The sequence below is a fragment of the Garra rufa genome, chromosome 2 (genome assembly GCF_049309525.1).
Source record: "Garra rufa chromosome 2, GarRuf1.0, whole genome shotgun sequence".
In the NCBI taxonomy this organism is placed as follows: Eukaryota; Metazoa; Chordata; class Actinopteri; order Cypriniformes; family Cyprinidae; genus Garra; species Garra rufa.
The window spans coordinates 1,996,341-2,011,253 of NC_133362.1; the positions used below are offsets into that span (position 1 = coordinate 1,996,341).

At 27.4% G+C, this 14,913-nt stretch overlaps 1 protein-coding gene across 1 annotated transcript in view; it reads right to left on the minus strand.

The window, feature by feature from the left end:
* Positions 1-2,154: 2,154 nt before the first annotated feature.
* The window catches only part of LOC141325795 (kinase non-catalytic C-lobe domain-containing protein 1-like), a 107,521-nt gene continuing 94,762 nt past the window's right edge, over positions 2,155-14,913 (minus strand). The window contains exons 27-28 of the mRNA XM_073834525.1: positions 2,394-2,464; positions 2,155-2,284 (exon numbers count right to left, since the gene is read on the minus strand). Of these exons, the coding sequence (XP_073690626.1) occupies positions 2,155-2,284; positions 2,394-2,464 (201 nt within the window). The remainder of the gene's footprint in view (positions 2,285-2,393; positions 2,465-14,913) is intronic.

Below are 14,913 nucleotides of genomic sequence, written 5' to 3' on the forward strand. Positions count from 1 at the left end.
TTGGCAACCGACCACAATGGAGACCAATAGAGACCCAGAGAAAGAATTCTGTACTGAATATCTGTGGAATATGTGTCTCTGTACTCTCCATACAAACTCAACTGAAGCAAAATATAAGCTAGTCATCATCTGAAGTTGTTAAAGCAAAAGTTTGGCCATCTTGGTAAAACTATTTCTATGTAGCTGACAGTCAAAAAAGTACAGCTCCATCTGCCTGAGAAAGGACTAAAATCTCAGAAACTGTTCAATATTATGTTTCATTTCTATAGAAGCTCATTTCTGCCACACAAGGGCAAAAAATTATGGTTTGGTTAGGTAAATCATAATTATGTCATAATTAAGTCAAAATTAGAGATCATAATCATGATGAATTATGGAGTTTAACATAATTATGACTTTTTATCTCATATTTTGACTTCTAATCTCATAATAATGAATCAGTATCTCATAATTTGGATTTTTTTTATGTCATAATGACTTTTTAATATCATAACTGTCATTATTTAATGTCACAATTTAAAAATTTTTGTCATAATTATGACTTTTTATCTCATATTTTGACTTCTAATCTCATAATAATGAATCAGTATCTCATAATTTGGATTTTTTATGTCATAATGACTTTTTAATATCATAACTGTCATTATTTAATGTCACAATTTAACATTTTTTGTCATAATTATGACTTATCTCATATTTTGACTTCTGATCTCATAATTATGAATCAGCATCTCATAATTTGGATTTTTTATGTCAAAATGACTTTATATCATAACTGTCATTATTTAATGTCACAATTTTAACATTTTTTTGTCATATTTTGACTTCTGCCAATCATGCACAGTAAAAATATTAGTTGTTTCAACTTAAAATAATTTTAAGTTGACCCTGCTGACCCTGCTGTTTAGTTTAGTCAACTAAAATATTCCAGTTGTCACTTTAATTAATTAATATATATATATAATAATTATTATTAGCCTAATTTTTTCTCTACTAACTTTGACTTTTGTCATATTTTGACTTCTGCCATTCATGCACTAAAAAATTGTTGTTTCAACTTAAAGTAATTTGTTACCCTGCTGTCTTATAAAATGTTTAGTTTAGTCAACTAAAGTTTTCCAGTTGTCACTTAAATTAACATTAAGTAACTTAAAATTTCAAGTTGACTAAACTAAACATTTTAAGTTTGCAGGGTAACAAACTATTTTAAGTTGAAACAAATATTTTGAAACATTTTTTAGTGTGTTTTGTCATAATTTCAGCTTTATGTGTCATAATTATGACTTCTTATCTCATATTTTGACTTCTGATCTCATAATTATGGATCAGTATAATTATTGACCTAATTTGATCTCTAATAACTTTGACTTTTTGTCATATTTTGGCTTCTGCCAATCATGCACTGTAAAAAAAAATGTTGTTTCAACTTAAAATAATTTGTTACCCTGCCGACTTAAAAATGTTTAGTTTAGTCAACTAAAATTTTCCAGTTGTCACTTAAATTAGCATTGAGTAACTTAAAATTTCAAGTTGACTAAACTAAACATTTTAAGTCAGCAGTGTAACAAACAATTTTAAGTTGAAACACTTTTTGAAAAAAAAATTTAGTGTGTGTGTGTGTGTGTACAGTTTTGTCATAATTTCAGCTTTCAGCTATCTCATAGTTTTGTCTCATAATTATCTAATCTCATAATTATGATTTAGTGAATCCTAATTTTGACTCTTTTATCTGGATAAAGTCTATCAGAAAGGTGATTCGCTCAGTGCAACTGAAAAAAGTGCTAATTTATATAACAATATCTAAAGAACAGCATAAAACTAAAAATGGTGAGTTGATCGGTGAATCGTTTATTCGATTCATTCAACTGAATCTGTTCATTCAAAGCATTCAAATGAACCGATTCACTAAAATGAATCTGTCAATCAAACCAAAAGCAGTCTTACAATGAGATAGCCTAAATGTTTGAGAAATATGGTGTTTACTGATTTTAGACGTTAAGACAGACTCACGGTTCCAGAAGAAGGTTTGTGGTCACCGGGAGTCCACGTCCATCCTTATCTCGTCCTGTCCCGTCCTTCCCGAGATGAACGAGCCGGTCCTCATCAGACGGGGCGGGGGTTCAGGGCAGAGGTAGCGGGGGAAATAGTTAACCCTCATGTCCAGAGCGAGCGCGGCACGTGTGGATCTTCATTAACCTCCACGCAGGTGAACCGTTCATCTCGGAGAGCCCACTTATTACCGGCAATAACCCAGTGCCGAACACGACCGCGGCCGCCTCGCTCTCTTTTTCCAATTAAAGAAGGAGCAGCGTTTCATTAACCCCTCGCTGCTCCGGCCGGCCCGCGCGTGCCAGCCTTGTTTGGGGTTCGCGGTGAAGAGGCCCATATCTCACGGTAAACTGTCGGAGAGTTTCGCCGTCTGACAGCCGCCTGCCCGATCCGGCCTGAAATATCGCGGCGTGTGCTAGAGAGCAAATCATATTTCCTGAGATCGGCCACTAATAAGGTGACTTCACTTACGAGGAAAATGAGATAAAGACCATCAGACCCCTGATACACCCAGAAATGAAGTGGACATAAATGAAACTCGTTATTCTTTACAGGACAAAACTGAGACAAAGTCAGAGACTCTTGAGCAAATGTGCATCACTATTGTATATTGTAGTGCTTTTTCTTTTTTTAAAGGGGTCCTTTTATGCAATTTCACTTTTTGAGTTTTAGTCAGTGTGTGGTGTGCATGTTTGGGCTCAAAAAACATCTACAAAGTTACAAATCTCAAAGTCCACTCCCAAGGGAGATATTTAGTTTTTTTAAAATACCTTTTCAAGAACTACAACGAATGACTGCTTTGGACTACAGCATTTGTTTTCTGGATGCTATGATGAATATCCTAATTATTAGACAGTATCTCATTATTTAGATTTTTTTTTTGTCATAGGCTGCCTGTTTTTATCATAATTATGACTTCTTATCTCATAATTGTAACATTTATTCTCATAGTTATGACATTTTATCTCATAGTTTTACTTCTAATCTCATAATTTCTTTTTTTTTATCATCTCATAATGACTTTTTATCTCATACCTTTTGTCATGATTTCAGCCCTTATATTTAGACATATTATGACAAATTCCATAATTATGAGTCAGTGTCTCATTATTTAGATTGTTGTTATAGGCTACATGTTTTTGTCATAATTATGACTTCTTATCTCATAATTGTAACATTTATTTTCATTGTTATGACTTTTTATCTCATATTTTGACTTCTCATATCATAATTATGAATGAGTATTTCATAATTTCTTTTTATATTATAATGACTTTTTATCTCATAACTTGTTTTGTCATAATTTCAACATCTCATATTTTGACTAATCTCATAATTATGAGTCAGTATCTCATTATTTAGATTTTTATGCCATTGGCTACCTGTTTGTGTCATAATTATGACTTCTTATCTCATAATTTTATCATTTATAGTTATCACTTTTTATCTCATATTTTTACTTCTAACCTCATAATTATGAATCAGTATCTCATAATTTAAATTTTTTGTCATAATGACTTTTTATCTCATAATTTAGACTATCATTATTTATGTCATACTTATGTTCTGTCATAATTTCAACATTTTTGTCAAATCTAATCTCATAATTATTAGTCAGTATCTCATTATTTAGATTTTTATGTCATAGGCTACATGTTTTTGTCATAATTATGACTTTGTATCTCATAATTTTAATATTTATTCTCATAGTTATCACTTTTTATCTCATATTTTGACTTCTAATCTCATAATTATGAATGAGTATTTCATAATTTCTTTTTATATTATAATGACTTTTTATCTCATAACTTGTTTTGTCATAATTTCAACATCTCATATTTTGACTAATCTCATAATTATGAGTCAGTATCTCATTATTTAGATTTTTATGCCATTTGCATATGCCACACCTGTTTGTGTCATAATTATGACTTCTTATCTCATAATTTTATCATTCATAGTTATCACTTTTTATCTCATATTTTTACTTCTAACCTCATAATTATTAATCAGTATCTCATAATTAAAATGTTTTGTCATAACGACTTTTTATCTCATAATTTAGACTATCATTATTTATGTCATACTTACGTTCTGTCATAATTTCAACATTTTTGTCAAATCTAATTCATAATTATTAGTCGGCATCTCATTATTTAGATTTTTATGTCATAGGCTGCCTGTTTTTATCATAATTATGACTTCTTATCTCATAATTGTAACATTTATTCTCATAGTTATGACTTTTTATCTCATAGTTATACTTCTAATCTCATAATTATGAATCTCATAATTTATTTTTTTATCTCATAATGACTTTTTATCTCATACCTTTTGTCATAATTTCAGCCCTTATATTTTGACATATGACCAATCCCATAATTATGAGTCAGTATCTCATTATTTAGATTGTTGTTATAGGCTACATGTTTTTGTCATAATTATGACTTCTTATCTCATAATTTTAGCATTTATTTTCATTGTTATGACTTTTTAGCTCATATTTTGACTTCTAATATCATAATTATGAATGAGTATTTCATAATTTCTTTTTATATTATAATGACTTTTTATCTCATAACTTGTTTTGTCATAATTTCAACATCTCATATTTGGACTAATCTCATAATTATGAGTCAGTATTTCATTATTTAGATTTTTATGCCATTTGCATATGCCACACCTGTTTGTGTCATAATTATGACTTCTTATCTCATAATTTTATCATTCATAGTTATCACTTTTTATCTCATATTTTTACTTCTAACCTCATAATTATTAATCAGTATCTCATAATTAAAATGTTTTGTCATAACGACTTTTTATCTCATAATTTAGACTATCATTATTTATGTCATACTTACGTTCTGTCATAATTTCAACAGTTTTGTCAAATCTAATTCATAATTATTAGTCGGCATCTCATTATTTAGATTTTTATGTCATAGGCTACCTGTTTTTATCATAATTATGACTTCTTATCTCATAATTGTAACATTTATTCTCATAGTTATGACTTTTTATCTCATAGTTATACTTCTAATCTCATAATTATGAATCTCATAATTTCTTTTTTTATCTCATAATGACTTTTTATCTCATACCTTTTGTCATAATTTCAGCCCTTATATTTTGACATATGACCAATCCCATAATTATGAGTCAGTATCTCATTATTTAGATTGTTGTTATAGGCTACATGTTTTTGTCATAATTATGACTTCTTATCTCATAATTTTAGCATTTATTTTCATTGTTATGACTTTTTAGCTCATATTTTGACTTCTAATCTCATAATTATGAATGAGTATTTCATAATTTCTTTTTATATTATAATGACTTTTTATCTCATAACTTGTTTTGTCATAATTTCAACATCTCATATTTGGACTAATCTCATAATTATGAGTCAGTATCTCATTATTTAGATTTTTATGCCATTGGCTACCTGTTTTTGTCATAATTATGACTTTGTATCTCATAATTGTAATATTTATTCTCATAGTTATCACTTTTTATCTCATATTTTGACTTCTAATCTCATAATTATGAATCAGTATCTCATAATTTATTTTTATATTATAATGACTTTTTATCTCATAACTTCTTTTTTCATAATTTCAACATCTCACATTTTGACATATTTTGACTAATCTCATAATTATGAGTCAGTATCTCATTATTTAGATTTTTATGCCATTGGCTACCTGTTTGTGTCATAATTATGACTTCTTATCTCATAATTTTATCATTTATAGTTATCACTTTTTATCTCATATTTTTACTTCTAACCTCATAATTATGAATCAGTATCTCATAATTTGTTGGTCATAATAACTTTTTATCTCATAACTTGTCATACTCATTATTTGTCATACTTGTTTTGTCAGAATTTCAGCATCTCATATTTTGACATATTATGATTAATCTCATAATTATGAATCAGTATCTCATAATTTAAATTTTTTGTCATAATGACTTTTTATCTCATAATTTAGACTATCATTATTTATGTCATACTTATGTTCTGTCATAATTTCAACATTTTTGTCAAATCTAATCTCATAATTATTAGTCAGTATCTCATTATTTAGATTATTATGTCATAGGCTACCTGTTTTTGTCATAATTTTAACATTTATTATCTTAGTTATCACTTTTTAGCTCATATTTTGACCTCTAATTTCATAATTATAAATTAGTATTTTATAATTTCGTTTTTATGTCAAAATGACTTGTTTTGTCATAATTTCAGCATCTCATATTATGACTAATCAATTATGAGTCAGTATCTCATATTTAGATTTTTATTTCATAGGCTACCTGTTTTTGTCATAATTATGACTTGCTATCTCATAATTTTAACATTTATTGTTTAAAGGAAACTTGTTATATTTACAGGACTGAGACAAAGTCAAACGGAGACCCTTGAGCAAATGTGCTTCACTATTGTAGAGGTTTTTTTTTAAGGGGTCCTATTATGCTTTTTCACTTTTTGAATTTTAGCCAGTGTGTGGTGTGTATGTTTGGGCATAAAAAACATTTACAAAGTTACAAATATCAAAGTCCACTCCAAAGGGAGATATTTCGTTTCTAAAAAAAAAAAAACCCTTAGCAAATTCATAGTTATAACTCTAAACTGTGTTTGGATGAGCCATGTTTCATACAGTTTTTTTCATAATTAATTTTTATGCAATAAAACAAGGCTGCGTGAGATAAATAGGCACAATTACGTAATAAAGTAAAAATGACATAATTACAATTATGCATTATGATAATTTTTGTTATCGTTTCTAGTTAACTTTTTAACTCATGATTATAATTTTGCATCTCATAATTGTAACTTTTTAATTTATAATTATGACTTTTCTCAAAATCTGTGATGTTTGTCAAAAACTCTTAATATGACATTTCTGATTTGAACAACAACAGCAACAAAAAAACTGTATTTCCTTAAAATGCAAAATGATAAAACTACAATAGCTCCACATTTGAGTTGCAACATTTCATTAGATTTTTAAAAAATGCATATACAATTTTACACACTTTTAATGCAAGCAATAATCCTTCATGTCTTACTGCTTTAAATGCAATGAAACACAAGCAACCGTCCAAACTGGACTCAGTCTAGAGTGTCTTTCCTCTGTTTTATAGATGTGTTTCTCTCTTCTGTCTCCAGTAGCAACAGCTATGATGGACAGCTGCATTCTAAAGGCCCGTCTCCACGGGAACAAGCGTGACCTTTTGCACACGGCCACTTAGAGACATTCACTTTCATTTGTGACGGTGGGAACACGTGTCTACGGCCTCATTCTCACCGCTGTAAATCACACCATTGCACTGCTGTTATTAATAGCATAAACAGCCATTCTCTAGGGCGTATTTATATAGAGGCATGGCATTTGTAGCTATTATTAACATCTGATCTATTTTTAGTTGCACTGCTATTATATCTAATATTCATGTAAATTTCTCAACATGCATAATTGCAATAAATAAACAAGTAAATCAAATCATGTAATCAAATTTATTACAAATCTTTGTTAAAGTGGAAAATATTCACAGTTTTAGTGAATCTCTAAGATTGTGTGTCTGTATAAAGTCTGTGTTCTGACCTGTGAATGTCTTGTTTGTTTGAGTTTGCTCAGACTCTCGAAGCAGGAGGACTGTTGAGCTGCTGATTGGTTCTTAACCCCGGGTCGGCGCTCTTGATTGGTGGGTATGTTGTTATTGATCGTAGAATCAGTTTCAGGGTAATTTCTGTCTTGTGGAGAGAGACGGGAAACGGTGAGTCACGAGTGTGAGACGCTGAAGAAACCTTTAGAAAACATCAGATCGATCACACTGAGGAAACTCACACTTGATCAGCAGGGTTATTACCATTAACTAAAATTAAAACCATTAAGAAAAAACAATTCGGCTATTTAGTTTAAGCTGGAGTACTAAAAAAGACAAACTAAATAAATCTAAACTAAAAATTAAAACTTAATTCTAATAGCTGTTTAACAAATCACTCTTTTGAAGCGATTTTTTGCGGTCAACTGTTGTGCAGTCAATTGATTTTTTTGAATGACAGCATTTATTTGAAATAGAATCTTTTTGTAGCATTATAAATGACTTTTTAAATGTAAAATTAATGCATTCTCACAAAAAAAAATCGATTTCTTAAAAAAAATGATTGTCATAAATCATATGATTATAATATGCATTATAATCTTTTTTTGCTATAGTTTCAACTTTTATCTCATAATTATGATTTTGCATCTCATCATTGTACATTTTTACCTTATAATTAAGATCTCATAATCTTGATGTTTTATCTCATTATGTTTTTATGTCATAATTTAAACTTAGAGGATAACCGAGATGTTTGACAAAATGAATTAATAAACACTCCCGAACTTCCATTTCTGATTTGAACAACAACAAAAAATCAAAGACTAATAACTTTAAATGCAAAACTATAAAACTAATATTACACATTTTTGACAGGCAACATTTTATTTTTAAATAATGCATAAAAATATTATCAATTTTTATGAATACATTTTATATATATATATATATATATATATATATATATATATATATATATATATATATACTTTTATAGTTTTAGTAAATATTTTGGATTAGATTTTATTTATCTAATTTCTTTATTTTAATATTAGTTAAAGTTGTGTTTTCATTCGTTATTTGTAATATATCAACAATATAGGAAACACTACCTGATTGTTAAAATTGTTGTAAATACTGTATATAAAACCTTGCTTGTGACGAGGCAGAATAATTTGTAACTTTTTAACTAAATATTGATACTTTTATTCAGTAAGGAATGATGCATTAATAAAAAAATGCTGAAAAAACAATCATAGACTAGCACATTTATAGTTGCAACTCTAAACTGTGTTTGGATGAGCCATATTTCTTAGTTTTTTTAATATTTAATTTTTATGCAATTGTTTTTTATAAAAGCAATAGGACACTTAAGGCAGTGTGAAATAAAAAAAAAGGCATAATTAAGTCATAAATCATAATTATGAGTTAATTTTTGTTACAATTTTAAGTTTTTATCTCATAATCTTGATGTTTTGTCTCATTATGTTTTTATGTCATAATTTAAACTTAGAGGATAACCGGGATGTTTGACCAAAAAAAAACAAAAAACAAAAAAAAAAACTCTACATAACTTGACATTTCTGATTTGAACAACAACAAAAAAATCAAAGACTAATACCTTTAAATGCAAAACTATAAAACTAATAAGCTAATTACACATTTGCAACATGCAACATTTTATTTTTAAATAATGCATATAAAATGTTATGCAATTTTTATGAATGCATGTAATATGTATACATATACACACTTTTATAGTTTTAGTTTATATTTTGGATTTTATTTGTCTAATTTCTGTCTTTATTTTAATATTTAAGTTGTGTGTTTTTTATGACTTTTATTCATTATTTTAATATGTCCAAAATAGAAAATATAGGAAACACTACCTGATTGTTAAAGTATTTGTAAACACTGTATATAAAACCTTGCTTGTGACGAAGCAGAATAATTTGTAACTTTTTAACTAAATATTGATACTTTTATTCAGTAAGGAATGATGCATTAATAAAAAAATGCTGAAAAAACAATCATAGACTAGCACATTTATAGTTGCAACTCTAAACTGTGTTTGGATGAGCGATATTTCTTAGTTTTTTTTTATATTTAATTTTTATGCAATTGTTTTTTATAAAAGCAATAGGACACTTAAGGCAGTGTGAAAAAAAAAAAGGCATAATTAAGTCATAAATCATAATTATGAGTTAATTTTTGTTACAATTTTAAGTTTTTATCTCATAATCTTGATGTTTTGTCTCATTATGTTTTTATGTCATAATTTAAACTTAGAGGATAACCAGGATGTTTGACCCAAAAAAAAAAAAAAAAACACTCTACATAACTTGACATTTCTGATTTGAACAACAACAAAAAAATCAAAGACTAATACCTTTAAATGCAAAACTATAAAACTAATAAGCTAATTACACATTTGCAACATGCAACATTTTATTTTTAAATAATGCATATAAAATGTTATGCAATTTTTATGAATGCATGTAATATGTATATATATACACTTTTATAGCTTTAGTTTATATTTTGGATTTTATTTGTCTAATTTCTGTCTTTATTTTAATATTTAAGTTGTGTGTTTTTTATGACTTTTATTCATTATTTTAATATGTCCATAATAGAAAATATAGGAAACACTACCTGATTGTTAAAGTATTTGTAAACACTGTATATAAAACCTTGCTTGTGACGAAGCAGAATAATTTGTAACTTTTTAACTAAATATTGATACTTTTATTCAGTAAGGATGCATTAATTAAAAAAAAGCTATAATGTTGCAAAACATTCTATTTCAAATAAAGTCTACTGTTCAAGAAGCAACTTCATTGCAGAAATATTGTAAATACACTCTTAAAAATAAAGTTGCATCACAATTCCATAGAAGAACCTATTTTGTCTAAATGGTTCCATAAAGAACCTTAAACATCTGAAGAAACTTTCTGTTTCAAAAAAGGTTCTTTGAGGCGAAAGAAGGTTGTTCAGATTATAAAACGGAAAGAAAGAGATGGTTCTTTAAAGAACCTTTGACTGAATGGTTCTTTGAAGAACCAAAAATGGTTCTTCTATGGCATCGCTGTGAGGAACCTTTCAAAGCACCTTTATTTTTAAGAGTGTATGTAAAACGTTGCAAGTGAGAAATGCAGTGCTGCTGGTTACTGAGCAGAATTATTTCTGTTTTATATTTATAAACTTGAGTCTCTCCATACTGTGACAGTGCAGTGTATGTGAGAGAGTGAAACAGCCTGGGAGATAATCAATAGCGCTCAGATGTGTGCGTATGTGGGTGTTAGTCTTTCCCATCATGCCTCAGTCAGCTGTAGAGCATCATGACCGCAGGACCCATAATCCCTTCTGCTCCGTGTGGCATTTCTCTGGCTGTTGATCACGGATCACGTGCTGATCGATCAATAACTTTGGGATTCTGCAGTCATTTGAACGGTAATTTTTGAGATGTAATAAATCCAGGAGAGTTTATGTTCTCGAGCTCCAGCTGAGAATGTTGTTCGCTTAAAGTGTTTCAAGGACAGTTTCGTCTATTTCTCTCTGGTTTTTATATCTCTCATTGTTGGGAATGATGTACTACAGTAAAGAGAGGTCAAAATCATTGAACAGCATTGAACAGTTTGAATCATTTTAGAATTTAAATGAACTGGTTTACCAAAATTACATATATACACAATGCCGCTTAAAAGTTTGGGTTCAGTAAGATTCTTAATGCTTTTGAATGCTTTTCTGCTCATCAAGGCTTGGTTTATTTGATTAAAAATACAGAAAAAAATGTAATATTGTCAAAAGTTATTACAATTTAAAATAGTGTTTTTTTATTTTAATAAACTTTAAAATATAATTTATTTCTGTGATGCAAAGCTGAATTTTTAGCATCATTACTGCAGTCTTCAGTGTCACATGATCCTTTAAAAATTATTCTAATACGCTGATTTATTATCTGTGCTTTTTTTGGAACCTGTGATACTGTGATTCTTTGATAAATAAAACGTTTAAAAGAACAGCATTTATTTAACAATATAAGTCTTTACTATCACTTTTTATCAATTTAACACATTCTTGCTGAATAGATGTATTAATTTATTTTATTTTTTTAGAAGTTCAAAAGATATTTACAGTATTTATTTATAATTACTTTTTCAACAATTTAATGTATCCTTATTGAACAAAAGTATCAATTTAAAAAAAAATCTGAACTGACTTCAAATGAAAAAAAAAAAATTCAAAGTTTTTAAAAATTGCCACTTTAAAGTTTGTAATCAGTATTTTTTAAGTATCTTTTTAAAAAAATATTAAGCATAACAACTGTTTCCAACACTGATAATAAAAGTTATATAATTATTCATCAAAGAATTCTGAAAAAAGTATCACAGGTTCCAAAAAAATATTAAGCAGCACAACTGTTTCTAACATTGATAATAAAAGTAATAAATCAGCATATTAGAATGATTTCTGAAGGATCATGTGACACTGAAGACTGCAGTAATGATGCTGAAAATCAGCTTTGCATCACAGGAATAAATTCAAAATGAATGGAAGTTTGATGACCATAAGACACTTAAAGAAATACTGATTTAAACTTTTGAGCGGCAATTTTTAAAAACTGTTTAAAAACTTGAAGTTGTTAAAAAAGAAAAAGTTGTTACAAATAAATACTGGAGATATCTTTTGAACTTTTGAACTTCTAAAAAATAAAATAAATTAATAAATTAATAAATTAATCAGTATATTAGAATGATTTCTGAAGGATCATGTGACACTAAAAAATCAGCATTTCATCACAGAAATAAATTATATTTTAAAGTATATTAAAATAAAAAAACTTATTTTGAATTGCAATAATTTTTCTGTATTTTTGATCAAATAAATGGAACTTTGCATAAGAGACTTAAAGAAAATACTGATTACAAACTTTTAAGTGGCAATTTTTAAAAACTTTAAAAATTTGAAGTCAGTTTGAATTCTTTTTTAATTGATACTTTTGTTCAGTTAGGATACATTTAATTGTTGAAAAAGTTGTTACAAATAAATACTGTAAATATCTTTTGAACTTCTAAAAAATAAAAGAAATGAAATTGTTCAAACAGGAGTAATGGCTGATTACTGAAAATTCAGCTTTGCATCACAGAAATAAATTATATTTCTAAGTATATTAAAACTAAATTACATATATTTTTTAATTGCAATAATTTTTCTGTATTTTTGATCGAATAAATGGAAGTTTGATGAACATAAGCGACTTAAAAAATAATGTAAAAATAACTGTACACTACTGTTTAAAAATTTGAAGGTTTTTTTATTTATACTTTTGTTCAATAAGGATACATTCAACTGTTGAAAAAAAAATGTTACAAATAAATACTGTAGATATCTTTTGAACTTTTGAACTTCTAAAAAATAAAATAAATTAATAAATTAATCAGTATATTAGAATGATTTCTGGAGGATCATGTGACACTAAAAGAATCAGCATTTCATCACAGAAATAAATTATATTTTAAAGTATATTAAAATAAAAAAACTTATTTTGAATTGCAATAATTTTTCTGTATTTTTGATCAAATAAATGGAACTTTGATGAGCATAAGAGACTTAAAGAAAATACTGATTACAAACTTTTAAGTGGCAATTTAAAAAAAAAATTTTTTTTTTAAATTGATACTTTTGTTCAATTAGGATACATTTAATTGTTGAAAAAGTTGTTACAAATAAATACTGTAAATATCCTTTGAACTTCTAAAAAATCAAATGGATCACGGTTTTCAGCATTGATTATAATCAGAAATGAGAAATGCACATAACACAGTCAAGCACTGATAGAAACGAGACTCCAAACCAGGACACAAAACGTTCAAATGGATGGGGAAAGAGCGAGAGAAATCTCTCACACACACACACGAGCGTCCGATACAGTAATGGATGTGTGTGTGTGAGGTGGGAATAGGCTGTCATAGAGAGATAGGCCGAGCTCCGGATCAATAGGTTTACTATGGCCGCTGGCCAGCGCTTGTTTCCATGTTCTCTTAGGCTGGGATTCACTCATCAATACTTTCATTGGGTCTCTGGAGCTGCAGGGCTGCACCAGTAATCAGGGATATTTTTAGAGGCCTAACACTCTTTCTGGCAAGGTTATATCGCTGGCCTCTGCCGTCTCGCTCTCTTTATCTCGCTTTTGGCCGTTGGTGATGGGAGTAACTAACTAAAAGTAGTCTAGTGCTACTAACTTAACTATTGTATGACACTGCCACTGTTTTCATGATAATGTCTTTTTTTTAAGAAACTAGAAATCTTTTACAACAAAAAATGATTTATTTATTTTCTGCTTAAAAAGTATAGTAAAAATTGTGAAATATTATTACTATTTAAATAACACTATTTCTATTATCTATGTTAAAATGTAATTTATTTCTGTGATCAAAGTTGAACATAAATTATATTTTTCACAGATAAATAGAATGCTTTAAAATAAAAATTGAAATAGAAATCTTTTGTATCATTTTAAAGTCTTTACTGTCACTTTTGATAATTGAATGAAAATAAAAAATAAAATAAAATGTTACTGACAGAATGATTTTTGAAGGATTAGAGAAAGGATTTATATGTCTTTTGTGTATTTTTTTATTTATGCTTAAGATGAGAAAATTATAAAAAATATTAATGGTTTATTCATATATAATATAATATAATATAATATAATATAATATAATATAATAATATAAATTTCTTACATAATGTTATAAAATTATTAAACTCATAAAATCAATTAAATAATATTATTAACAATATTATATTAAATATGAAATTATATTATATTATATTAAAACCTTGCAGACAGAAATTTAGATGGAATTTATAATGTTTTTTTCAGTATTTAATGTCAATGAATCTATCTATCTATCTATCTATCTATCTATCTATCTATCTATCTATCTATCTATCTATCTATCTATCTATCTATCTATCTATATATATATATAGATTTATGCTTAAAATAAGAAAAACATAAAAATAATGTTATATTAACATTAAAATGTAATATTTTATTTTCTTATATATTATAAAAGTATTAATTATTAATTAACTCAATTAATCAATTCAATAACATTATTAATAATATTATATTAAATGCAATTTAAACATAAAATATGAATACCTTGCGCACAGAAATAGGCTAAATGTAATATATATAATAATATTTATATATAATATTTTTTTTTGTATTTAAAG